The sequence below is a fragment of the Oncorhynchus mykiss genome, chromosome 27 (assembly GCF_013265735.2).
Source record: "Oncorhynchus mykiss isolate Arlee chromosome 27, USDA_OmykA_1.1, whole genome shotgun sequence".
Taxonomy (NCBI): Eukaryota; Metazoa; Chordata; class Actinopteri; order Salmoniformes; family Salmonidae; genus Oncorhynchus; species Oncorhynchus mykiss.
Genome location: NC_048591.1, coordinates 4,694,780 through 4,708,576, shown reverse-complemented (window position 1 = coordinate 4,708,576; position 13,797 = coordinate 4,694,780). Strand labels below are relative to the sequence as shown.

Sequence of the window (13,797 nt, the reverse complement as noted above, 5' to 3'; positions counted from 1 at the left end):
AAAACTGCTGGTCACTACTACACACTCATTTCCATACGTCTTATCAATGAGATATAGGCGTGTATGCACGGGATGATTCAAGTGTCTTTATTACTTCCTACGTTATTACTTGTGTGCTTTTGTCAGTAAGTTAATTGACTGGAGGTCAAAATACAATAGGAGGTGGGATGTCGGATTAGTGGATTAGTGGCTTGGTGGACATTAGTTAGGCAATTAATACTTGTCAGAACATGGATCAAGTGAGACTGCTGCTTTCTCTCACTATCGGGGGAGCAGAAGATATGGTATTTAACCATTCGGAAGTACACATAGAAATACGTTCAAGCTATTTGGGTAGCTCTGCTGTGTCGTAGCAACACAATCCACGTTCACAACTAAAGTTATCTTTATTTAATTTGCAGGCAGCATCCACTTCACGCTGATGGATTTTAGAACTAAAAGGTGTCTTTGAGGTCAAGTGGGACCTTATTGTCCACCTGTGGGGTCATCCAACAGCTCCTCATACACACACGCACACACATACGGGCGTGCACGTGCGCACACACCCACACCTCTCTCTCTCCTCAACCCCTCATTGAAAATCAGACAAGCAGATGGTTTAGTCAGACAAGTTCAGCAGCAGACAACTTGAGATCTAGAGATCACAAGGGATCTACCAGTTTTCACATATCCCTTTAACTCCTCTTTTCAACATCGTATTGACTGCTGTGAATCTATGTAGGCCTACAGTAAGTAGATATTGTGATAAAAGTCCATCAATACTCCCTCTGGATTAAGAAACACATGTATGTCTAAACCAATGGGCTATTCTACCATATCAAAATCAAATACACTTTGCGCTCAAGCCCTATATTCTCATTCGGTATCAACAACCTTCGAAATTCAACAGAGCCAACTGAGTTCAATCAAGGTTAAGGCTAGCATTAGAACCAACGATCCACAACACAGACTCACAAAGATGTCTTTCATAAAACAATGTGGGCTACTATTTGGCAATGCTCATGCTGTCACTGTCAAACCTCCCTCTCTCACTATCTATCCCGCAGTTTGAGAGGAGTGTGTGTGTGTGTGTGTGTGTGTGTGTGCGTGTGTACGTGCGTGTGTGTGTGTGTACGTGCGTGTGTGTGCATGCTTGACTTCCCATGTGTGTGTGTGTGGCACGCTCACACTAGGCAAGACTATGCCTATTCCAACCATACAGGTCTGCTATAGTTAATTGCACTGGGGGAGGAATAACAGCTTCCTCTACCTTGATTCACAGGGACGGATATGCCACTGACTGACTGACTCCTCAACACGACACAAGCCAGATAGAGCCACACGAACATAGCTGGTGCGGCCAACCTGTCCCTGAGGTATAAGTGCAGGCTTTGAGTACACATTACCTTAGTGGGAGAGACAGAGAGGCAGAAAAGCACATTGAGAGCTCGGACTAATACGAGAGATGACTCCGTAGAGCAAAGATCATTTCCCCAAACATTAAACTCAGTCAAACAGACCTACTCTTCTGTATTTGTTTACAATATTAATTTGTGCCAGCCCAGCTCAGCCGCCTCAAGAAGGGTTGTGTTTAAATGATCCTTAAAAATGGAATAGGAACAGTGGAGCTGAGAACAACATATATTTTCAATGCTTATGTAAATTGAGAGTAAGGAGCATTTACACCTTTTTGGGTAATCGGGGAGGCAGAATCAACAGGACAAAGGCGACAATGTGAAATGTGCGGTCCGATTTTCATGATAAAAGACGTACAACCAATCTCTCTCTCTCTCTGTTTCTCTCTCTCTTTCTCTCGCTCTCTCTCTCTCAATCTCTCTCCTACTCTCTAACTCACTCCTATCTCTCTCTCTCTAGTTCTCTCTCTCTCTCTCTCTCTATTGCTCCCCCTCTATCTCCTTCCCCAATCCCTCTCTCTCTCTACCCCCACTCTCTCTCTCTCTCTCTCTCTCTGTCTGTCACACCCTGATCTTGTTTACCTGTCCTTGTGATTGTCTCCACCCCCTCCAGGTGTCGCTTATTATCCCGCTGTATATATCCCTGTGTTTCCCGTCTCTCTGTGCCAGTTCGTCTTGTTTGCCAAGTCAACCAGCGGTTTTCCTTGCTCCTATTTTTTCCCCGTTTCTGTTTGTTTCTAGAACTCCTGGTTTCTACCCTTGCCTGTCCTGACTCCGTACCCCTGCCTGTCCTGACTCCGTACCCCTGCCTGGCCTGACCACGAGACTGCCTATTGTCTGGTACTGTTTGGACTCTGACCTGGTTTATGAACTCTCGCCTGTCCCCGACCTGCCTTTGCCTACTCCCTTTGTTACAATCAACATCGTACCTCTACCATCTGCCTCCTGTGTTTGCATTCGGGTCTCGCCTTGTGCCCTTATACTCTCTCCTGCTCCCTCAGACCCCAACACAGCTCAGAACTGTTGAAGACTGCTCAGAAGCTCCTTTTATCCCCTTTCTCTATCCTTTCTCGAAATCCTTTATGTTTTGTGTCTGGAGGGTGAAAGACCCTTATTTACCTATTCTTCCTCTTTGTCCTCCTCTGTAGCTATCGGATACGTCAAGCACAGATACGGTCCTGTAGTTTTCTGCAGTTCTACAAATTTTTCTATGAGGTGGAGAGAAAATGTTATAATACCTTTCATGCAATTCTACTTATTTTGCTATGTGGCAGAGAGACATCTCTGTCGCTGTTAAATCAAGTTTTCTGCAGTTCTACACATAAAGAACATTTACCCATTTTATAACACATTTCATGCAATCCAACACATTTTGCAATGACATTTAGAGAGAATGTTACTATTTTAAAATACATGCCCATGCTTTTTATTTTTCCATGGGGCAGAACAACATTTTAGCAGTTTTAAAGCTAATATTCTGCGATTCAACACATTTTGCCATGAGTTTTAGAGAAAATGTTATGTTATAATACGTACTACATTTTGTGCAATTTTACATATTTTGCTATGGGGCAGAGACATCCTTGTTTTTTTAAATCACGGCAAAATGGACATTTACCAATTTTATAGCAAATTTTATGCAATTATTTTTAAAAATTCAATGTGGAAATGAGACATTTTTGCAGTTTTAAAGCTAATTTCCTGCAATCCAACACATTTGCCATGAGGTTTAGAGAAAAATGTGCTATTTTATAATACAGTTCATGCAATTATATTTATTTTGCCATGTGGCAGAGAGATGTTTTAAAGCACATTTTTGGCAGTTCTACACATTTTGCAATGGGGCAGAGAGAACATTTTGTAATGTCATGCAATTCTTCAAAATGTTCCATGTGGTAGAGATACATTACTGCAGTTTTAAAGCAAATTTTCTGAAATTCTACCATTTTTTCCATGTGGCAGAGCTAAAGAAAATTGAGTTTTAAACCTAATTTGATGCAATTATACACATTTTGCCATGGAGCTGACAGAAAATGTTGCAATTTTATGAAACATTTCATAGAATTGTACTTATTTTGCCATGGGGCAGGGATACATTTTTGTTGTTGTTTTAAAGCAAGTTATCTGCAGTTCTACACATTTTGCCATAGGGCAGAGAGAACATTTACCAATTTTAAAACACATTTCATGCAATTCTACTCATTTTGCCATTGGGAAGATGTTTTTACTTTGCAGTTTAAAGCAGGTTTTCAGCAGTTCTACACATGTTGCCATGGGGAAGAGGGTACTTTGCAGTTTTATGAGAAATGACATACAATTCCACAAATTTTGCCATGTGGCAGATATTTTTTACAGTTTTAAAGCTGATTTCCTGCAAATCTACACATTTTGCCATTATGCCAGATACAGTATCTGAGTGAGAGTGAATAACAAAATCAATGGGGGCCCCTGGAGGTCAGGGACACTGGGCACTTGCCATGTGTGCCCAGTCAGTATTTGGCCATTATTACAACAAGTTTAGATAACTGTGTAGACTAACTTACCAATTTAAAATGTGTTAGCTGACATGGCTAGTTGAGTGACTGACAAAATAAGAGATAAACTGCTGATGCACAAATGTCGAACTTACAACTGGTGTATTCTACTATTCTAACTCTCAACAATAGGTTGAGACTCAGACTGAGTTCCTAAAAGAATAGCTTACGTCGCTTATGCCTAGAAGCCAGTGTCCTCCACCTGTAGGTCTTCTCGGCTGGGGCCTCAACCTTCATCTCAACCTCTGAAAGCACTTTAGACCACTATTCAAGCTCAATCTACCAGTTGGTATGCTGTAGCCCTTAGTGTTGGAGTGCAGGTCTCCATTTAAAACCCAGTGATTGTCCCAGGGGTCTCATCAGTTTGATTAGAAGTATCCACCCCGTAACATTAAAGAGAGCTCGGCTATGATTAGAGAGGTATTAGGGATTTGTATCTGTGTTTGTGTGTATTGTGTTTTTACTTAGGTTGTGTTGTTTTTCACATTTTCTGCATATATTTTTTTTGCATTTCTTAAGGACTATTGGAACACTAGTCCTTTGAGAGCTGAAAGAGATCCTAATGAAATAAAATCCATCAAACCTTCAGCTTTTGCTTGGGCATCACCTACTGGACACAATACGGACTTGCAGTCTGGCATGCAGCTCATGGCCACACTGTATGCCACTGTCAGTCTGTGGGGTTGTAGGTCTGACAGTTGGAGAAGCTGACACAATGTTCAGTCATCTTTGCATTAGACTGCAAACTTCATGATGGGAGTCTTAGAGCGAACTTAATGTTGAGACTGAATAACTTATCAGGTGAAATAAAGAAATGAAAAGGGGAGAGGGGAATAGCAACAAGACCACACACTATCATGGCAGCTCTGAATCTTCTACCCAGAAGCCCTTACAGGAGGAGCCAAATAGAATATAGGTATGAATGCATGTCAAAATAAAAGTCTTACATATTACACGCCTCACAGTATTGAATAGAACTGTTTTTATGCTGGTATTCAGGTAAAAGTAAAACTATTTTATGGTAGAGGCATTTTGCAACTTTGCATTTATTGTTACATTTATTAGGCTATAAATGTCATACTTCATTTTGAAACATGGAATAGAAACACGGTTTTAGGATGAAATGTTATTTGAAAAAAATGTATTTGGAGGCAAAAGGTCCTAAAATCAATGCTAAGAACATCACATACACTATTGACATATGTACATAATGAGTCCAAGGCTTCGGATGGCAGTTTCTGTGAAACCCCCTTCCCCATTACCTCTACTGGAAGTAGCAAATCAAACGAATTAGACGCATTATCATTACCCCAATTTTCAAGTAATAACATATCCAGATCCCAGTGTAAATTGACTGTGGCTACTTACACCCCCTTTGCCCCTTACCATGTGGCAACTGCCACACATTGACTGCCCCAAAACATTATTGGTGGATACTGTCTGTTACATGAGTTCACCAGAATAGCCATGGGGGTTAGCCTGGTCCCAGATCTGTATGTGTTGCAGCTCACTCCTCTGACTATCATTGTCACCACAGCAGAGAGGAGTTGGCCAAAGCGCAAAGTGATCGAGAGTCAGGCTACATGGAGGCCATTGGTCCAAGTTGATTCACACCTGAAACAATCTCAAAGCAGTGTTGTGCAGTATGGATGATGCTTTTAAACCTTGGTGGGGAAAAAAGAACAACGTACCATTTTTCCAGGGGTATAGGGAAACCATGATCAGAGCAGTTGATCCTGGCGCAGCAAATATCTTTACACCAAAACCCAGCCAAACAGACAAGATAATCAACACATTTCCATGGTTAGATGTGGATGAATTCTACAGTAGTAGCAGTGATAGGTGAGTGAGGGTGGTCATTCAGACATTAATCCCGGTCGTCTGCCTCTGAGGTAGCCGGGGGCCCCTCTGTCTGTTGATTGGTGGGGATGCCCACAGGAGGGCGGGGTTTACGCCCTGAGCTCTGGACATGTGGAGGTGATCCAGGGGGTGGAGCTGAGGGCATGACAGGTGGCTGAGCAGAGGGCTTGAGTGGGGTGGCAGGGGGTGAGGGCACAGGGGTACGAGGGTATTTGCGAACGGGCCGGGTGGGTGCTTCGGGTGAGTGGGAGGATGGTGGGAGGGGGCTGGGGTAACCAGAAGGGGCGAGGTCTGAGGGGCTGATGGAGTTGGCTGAACAATCATCCTCACCTTCAAGACTCTCCTGGAATAACAACAATGAAGGAATAGAGTTAAGCAGATGAAAAATGAAGGGAAAACTAGCAACATTCTTGAAAATAAACTAGTCTTCGTAAATTGAAAAATCTGTGACTTACATCTTCATTGACAACATAAAGAGCCATAGGGCTCCTACGGCCATGGGTTCCATGGGCTATTGTTTTTGGCACCACATCAACTGCAAATTAAAGAATGTGTGAACAACTGCACAAACTGAGAAATGTGTGTAGGCCACAGGTGGCACTTTAATTGGGGAGGACCGGTTCATAGTAATGGCTGGAACGGAATACATGGAATGGTATCGGACACATCAAACACACGGTTACAATGTGTTTGAGACCATTCCATTAACTCCATTCCAGCCATTATTATGAGCCGGTCCTCGCCTCAGCAGCCTACTGTGGTGTAGGCCTACTCTGCAAAAAAAAATGTGTACTGACTATAACTTTGCCATGAAATCCATCCATCTAAAAAGCTTTGCACTCAAATATCTGTAATAGGAAGAGTAAATAAACTACAAAATTAGCATGGGGAACAAAGAACAGCACACATTCAAAAAGCACTGTCAAAAGCTCACATCCCTCTCTCCCCTTACCCCCGTGACTGATGTCACTCCTCTCTACATATACCGGAGATCTCTGCAACATGGCTGCCATGGCAGCCCGCCGCTTCTTCCTTGAGAGAGACAAATGGTAGATTAGCGTTTCATATGTGCACTCGCGTAGTGTTTACATTCTGTCTCCTCGAGAACATGTCAACCACAATTGTTTTGTAAAATACGGCACACAGTGTAATTCTAGCCTGGTCCCAGATCTGTTTGTGCAGATTTAGGCACTAGGCAGGGAGCAGGCGGCTAGAACCGTAATCCCCTGGCCAAGCTCTCGGCTACTCTGCAGTCCTGCAGGCGCATGTCCAATGTTACACTAAGGTTCTGACACTGATAGCATCGTGTGGGAGGGATTATATCTCTGTTGTTTACAATGTAGTGATAATGGTATCCCACTAGCCTGGTGCCAGAACTATTTGTGCTGTATAGCCTACTCCGATGGTTGTTGTCAATGTTGTGGCTATACAGCACAAATAGTTCTGGCACCAGGCTAGGCCAGGGGATTACGGTTCTAGCCGCCTGCTCCCTGCCTAGTGCCTAACTCTGGTCTGCGAAAACATATCAAAGCGAATAGGGAGATGGAGGCACAATGTGGAACTCTTACTTTTTAGAGGGCTTCCAGCAGGCGCACACTGTCACCAGGGTGATGAGGAGGAAAATGCCCCCGGTGGTAAGAATGATATACAGGGAACTCCGTCCTAGCAAAGGAAGGAAGCCTATGATTAACAGAGTAGTCCTTTCTCAAACACCCGCAAACACTTCACCACTGTACAAGCAAAGAGTCCACTCGGACTAGACAAAGATGTCACCTCTCGGGCTCTGGAAATGAGCTACACCTCTTTCTCTCCTATGGGCTTGTCTGAACACACTCCGCTTTAGAACTTTTAGTGGAGGCCACAATAACATCGAATAAAAAGGAACCGTTTCAGAATGAGTGAAAATGCTAGGTTCTCCTAGTGTGGAGCCGGATCTGTTTGTGCTGTCTGGCCAACGTTTGGCGCAACAATGACCATAAGAGTTGGCAAGACAGCACAGACATACCTGGAACCATACTAAGGTTTTCCATCACTAGCTGTGCCAGCCAAGTCTGTGTGTGAAAGCTAGGATAGAAAGGTGCAGCTTTGAGGCTTTGTACGGGGCTGTATGTAAGGAGAGAATGCAGGGCCCTTAAGGGGCTAGCTGATCTCTCGACGCACTGTTGTAGCATCCCAAATGGCAACCTATTCCCTATATCGTGCACTACTTTTGACCAGAGCCCTATGGATCGTGGTCAAAAGTAGTGCACTATAAAGGGAATAGAATGTCATTTGTTACACAGCCCTTGTCTCAGTTGGGGGAAAATGAAGGAAGGATTAGTATGCTCCACTGGGGCAAGACCTCAGCTCCACCGGCTTCCTTTATCTACTGGCCCTCATAAGTAACTCAAGCTTTTCACTGGATTACTCTCTCTCTCTCTCGCTCTCTCGCTCTCTCTCTCACTGCTCTGTTTGTCTCTGTCTGTCTCTCTCTCCCTCTAACCTTGTATCAATTCAGTTTCTTCATAATGAACTTGCATCTCAACCTTTCCCTGACAGGTACAGTACCAGTCAAATGTTTTCACACATAGTCATTCAACAGTTTTTCTTTATTTTTTACTATTTTCTGCATTTTATAATTAAAGTAAAAACATCAAAACTATGAAATAACACTTATAGTATCATGCAGTAACCAATCAAAAAGAGATTAAACAAATCAAAACATATTTTAGATTCTTCAAAGTAGCCACCCTTTGCCTTGATGACAGCTTTGCACACCATTGGCATTCTCTCAACCAGCTTCATGAGTTAGTCACCTGGAATGCATTTCAATTAACAGGTGTGCCTTGTCAAAAGTTAATTTGTCAAATTTCTTTCCTTCTTAATGCGTTTGAGCCAATCAGTTGTGTTGTGACAAGCTAGGGTTGGTATATAGAAGACAGCCCTATTTTGTAGAAGACCAAGTCCATATTATGGCAAGAACAGCTCAAATAAGCAAAGATAAACAACAGTCCATTATTACTTTAAGACATGAAGGGCAGTCAATATGGAACATTTCAATAACTTTGAAAGTTTCTTCAAGCGCAGTCGCAATAGAGTTACCTCTGGTGCAGAGGATAAGTTCATTAGAGCCTCAATTAACTGCACCTCAGATTGTAGCCCAAATACATGCTTCACAGAGTTCAAGTAGCAGTCACATCACAACATCAACTGTTCAGAGGAGACTGCGTGAATCAGGCCTTCATGATCAAATTGCTCTAAAGAAACCACTACTAAAGGACAAGGATAAGAAGAAAAGACTTGCTTGGGCCAAGAAACACGAGCAATGGACATTAGACCGGTGGAAATCTGTCCTTTGGTCTGATGAGTCCAAATTTGAGATTTATGGTTCCAACCGCCATGTCTTTGTGAGACGCAGAGTAGGTGAACGGATGATTTCCGCATGTGTGGTTCCCTCCGTAAAGCATGGAGGAGGAGGAGGTGTTATGGTGCTTTGCTGGTGACATTGTGATTTATTTAGAATTCAAGGCACACTTAACCAGCATGGCTACCACAGCCTTCTGCAGTGATACGCCATCCCATCTGGTTTGGGCTTAGTGGGACTAACATTTGTTTTCAACATGACAATGACCCAATACACCTCTTTGACCAAGAAAGAGAATGAGATGGAGTGCTGCATCAGATGACCTGGCCTCCACAATCACCTGACCTCAACCAAATTGAGATGTTTGGGACGAGTTGGACCACAGAGTGAAGGAAAAGCAGCCAACAAGTGCTCAGCATATGTGGGAACGCCTTCAAGACTGTTGGAAACGCATTCCAGGTGACTACCTCATAAAGCTGGTTGAGAGAATGCCAAGAGTGTGCAAGGCTGTCATCAATGCAAAGGGCGGCTACTTTGAAGAATCTCAAGTATAACATATGTTTTGATTTGTTTGACTTTTTTTTGATGATTCCATATGTGTTATTTCATAGTGTTGATCTCTTCACTATTATTCTACAATGTAAAAAATAGTAAAAATAAAGAAAAACCCTTGAATGAGTAGGTATGTCCAAACTTTTGACTGGTACTGTACATGTTGAGGGAATCAAGATAAATATCCTTACTAGGGAGAAAGTACTACGACTATAGTTCTACTTACTGTAGACGGTGAGTTTGACAGGCACACTCCTCATGCTACTGATTGGGTTATCCACCGTACAGCTGTAGATGTCATCGTCTGACATCAGCACCCGGGCGATGGTCAGATACTTCTGGTCATGTGACAGGAGCAGGCGCGAGTCGTTGGTCAGCACCTTTCCCCCTTTCAGCCAGCCATAGGTGGGCTTGGTGCCATCACCGTGGGAACAGTGTAAGGTGAAGAGTTCACTCAACTCCAGCACCGAGGAGGCTATCATTTGGACGTAGGGTCTGGACACAGGTACTGTGGGGACAATATAGATTCACTACATGTGACATAAAGCATATTCCACTGTTTAGATAGCATGCTTATCCCAGCAAAGGATTTGTGAAGAAATAACAAGCTATCTACTCTCTAAAGTAGGCCTCAGAAAGAACTTATAAAGGCTGCTATAAGATGAACTTTGTTTAATGTGTGACCTCACTTTTTAGCCTTGCACCTCAGTCTGCAATAGCATCATGTGATGTAAATTCACTAAGGTGAATAGTTGGTCAGTCGTTGGACTGTTCATTTTAATACGGTAGCCTGAGCCGTATTGTAAATACAATCTCAAATACAATGCCATTTAGCAGACGCTTTTATCCAATGCGACTAACAGTAATGCTTGCCTAAATCTTTTACATACATTATATGTATGGCTGGTCCTGGGAATCGCTGCAAACACCGTGCTTTACCAAATGAGCTGCAGAGGAAACTCTCCTACCATCTACGGTGAGGTTGATGTTGCGCTCCGCAGTGAAGGCATCGTCGGTTATGGAGATCTCCACTTCATAGGCCCCCTCGTCAGACAGCTGCAGGTTGTGGAGGAGCAAGGTGCCGTTTTCAAACACCATGATGCGGTCCCTGTACTCGGGCCGCAGGTTCCCGATGATGCTGGTGCCTAGTGACTGGACTACGGTGATGGGCTGCTGCTTGTCCCTCTTCAGCTGCCACTTGATGACTGGTTGGTCGGAGCTGGTGCTGGTGTAGCTGACAGAGAGGAAGGCCTCTCCACCCAACGTGCCTCGGACCAGATGAGCCTGACTGGTGATGTTGACGCCGGCCACTCTGACTACATGGACACAGCCCAAGACACAACGTTCAGTGAACACTGTGGCAGACTATACAGTGCAGGATAAAGTGATCGCATGCATGCAGGACGATTTGATGGCTGTAAGTGGTTGATTACTGTCACCACATTCACGACAAGCAGAGTGATCTGGTCTAGTATAAGGTCCTAATAACGAGTATGGAACTTTCTGATGTTTTGGCTTTTGTATTTATATGCCTCTCATAGAAATACAGTATAAAATAAAGTCAGATATGGGCCTATATTTTCCACCATTCCTTAAATTAGTCCAGGAGTAGATCTAACTTTTATTCTTGAAAGCGGACTTTCGAAAATCAAGACTCAAAATCCAATTCAATCTACAAGTGAAAACAACGTCCTCAAACCTCCTCATTATTACCGCAATCAATTATTCGGTGAAAGTTCAATAACAGGACAGACCCTCTCCAAAACAAGCCCAACATATTACATCTGTTTTGATTTGTGTACCATTTAATGGATCCCCCTTGAGCATACAGGAGGATGGCTTACAACGTAACCCGCATATCATCCTTTCGTCTCGTTCTGCCCTGGAAACCACACACAGTAACGCCATTATGCTCACAGTGGAGCTTCCTATAAGTCACCACATCCTCGACCACATGTAGCCATAGGCTAAAGCCACTTACGGGCGCTGTACTTAACGGACGGGCTGTTGCATGTTATGTTGGGGTAATAGAGAGAGAGAGAGAGAGCATCTGGCACCGACCTTCCTCGGCCACAGCTCTGCTCCCTGTAGCGTGTCAGCATGGCATCGCTCGATCGCTGTGGTAACAATTTTCAGCCTGAAGGGGGTTGCCAGGGAGAGGCAGACAAAGGCCAGGATTGTTGGACTGATTTCCTCCCTCCAGTGGTATAAAAAACACTGGGAGAGACATGCTCTTTGTGATTGTAGAAGCAGGAGACACAAGGGTTCAGTGATTCTGCTAATAGTGGATGGCCACAATGACACAACACACAGCTACACAGCAGAAGCAGGCTGAGACAGGCTCCTAATGCAGAGAAACCACCACTGCCTCGCCTGGGCTCCAACTCCAAGTCCCTCAAAGCCTCTTCTCGTAATATCATAACTCTTAACCTATGCTTCACCCACTTACATCCCAACAACAGCTCAGCTCACCCAGGCTCTTTTCACTACAGCTGTATGGCTGAATAGACCTGTGCCTTTGAGCTAATCCACACAAGAGGGTACACCAGGACAAAACAACTCTCACTGCCTGGGCCAATTAAATATGTTGTACAGCACTTAGCCTACTTTAACATAATATGTAATGAATTGATCAAGCACATAAAGGAACAATGGTTACCACCAAATCATGCATTATCAAATCTATTATCAAATCTATTTTCAAATGAATTTGCTAACGAAACAATGTACAACATAATTTGTGAATTTAAATAGGAAAGCTGTGTAAATCTCAAATATCTACTCGATCGCCTTATCACATATTACTTGACTACTATGTGATGAACATACTTGCCAATATAGTCACATATATATATTCATTCAAACGATCTATTAATTCCTGATTCCGCCACTAGTTCTTCACCACATTGTGTTTCCCAAAAAGTAAATCATGAAGTTTGAAAGTGTTCACTTACCTGCCTGGAAAAGTAGGAGGAGGCCGAAGAGTGAAAATTGCGAAGGAATGGCTGTGTCTTCTTTCGAGGAAGTCGTCCTCCTCTCCTCCTTCATCTTGGGTACAGCGCTGAGTCCCTCTCCCACCCAATGAGCATGATTTGTCCACTCCAGGCACGTCCGTGAGAATGCACAAGACTGCAAGACTGGGCTCAGCTGCCTGCATACTCTGAACCCCAGCACTCAGGACCCCAGCATGAACAAAAGCACTGTGTGTGTGTGTGTGTGTGTATCCTCAGCTTTGTTAGACAGAGACATAGACAGATAAGCACAATTTTATTATTATGGTGGGAGGCTTAAGAAGACAGCTACATTTAAATGCTGTTATTTTCTGTACTGCATTTGTATGGCTGTAAAATGTGCTATTACCAATGATGAGATCATATCTTTCAAGCATATGCATATGGTTTCAATACATTTCAAAATATTGTGTGATTGAAAACAAGTTTATTCAGTAACAGTACCTTAATTGTCATTCCTACAGTGCTGCTCAGAATTGCTTAATAAACCGAAGGCTTTATAAAAGGACCCCACTCGGAGAAACAGAATAACTGCTCTTGAAAAACAACTAACTACTATCCTCAACCACTGTCCCCACCCCCTCCAGACTCTAAATAAGAGATAAACAGTGATGATGTATTAGTCCACACCTTTAAAAAATGTTTTGCAACGCAAACAAGCAATTATTTTTGGACAAATTCAGGTTAGTCCCTCCCTGTCACGGCCCGTTTGCTTCCGTTTGGTTATTAGTGCATACACCCCAGATGTAAGATGATGGGAAGAGAAGTGTGGGAAGTACTCAGAAAAACATTCCATGTGTTCCCAATGTGGCCACTAGGTGATGCATTAAAATCTGGAAATCAATGAGCACAGAAATAATACACTGGAGACATGAACAGTATGACAAGGTGATTGATGTTGTTATAGCATGTTTTGATATTTCTGATAATCTTATCATTGTAACAATTCAGCTTCTTGTTGCAGCATGTACACTGCAGTTCAGACAAGTGAAAAGTACATCCTCTCTGACACTGTACACTGCAGTTCAGACAAGTGAAAAGTACATCCTCTCTGACACTGTACACTGCAGTTCAGACAAGTGAAAAGTACATCCTCTCTGACA

At 43.2% G+C, this 13,797-nt stretch overlaps 1 protein-coding gene across 2 annotated transcripts; it reads right to left on the bottom strand.

The window, feature by feature from the left end:
- Positions 1–4,956: 4,956 nt before the first annotated feature.
- On the bottom strand, positions 4,957–12,855 carry hepacama (hepatic and glial cell adhesion molecule a). 2 transcript variants are annotated; one of them, XM_021587323.2, is made up of 7 exons: positions 12,642–12,855; positions 10,652–10,999; positions 9,910–10,191; positions 7,357–7,450; positions 6,741–6,820; positions 6,244–6,323; positions 4,957–6,131 (listed from the first exon to the last, which is right to left on the bottom strand). In XM_021587323.2, exons 1-7 carry the CDS (start codon positions 12,838–12,840, stop codon positions 5,796–5,798), a joined length of 1,419 nt encoding a protein of 472 aa, XP_021442998.2. In that variant the 5' UTR covers positions 12,841–12,855; the 3' UTR covers positions 4,957–5,795. The 2 variants fall into 2 exon arrangements, with proteins under 2 accessions (XP_021442998.2, XP_021442999.1); XM_021587324.2 differs by having other exon boundaries at positions 12,638–12,843.
- Between the last annotated feature and the right edge of the window lie 942 nt (positions 12,856–13,797).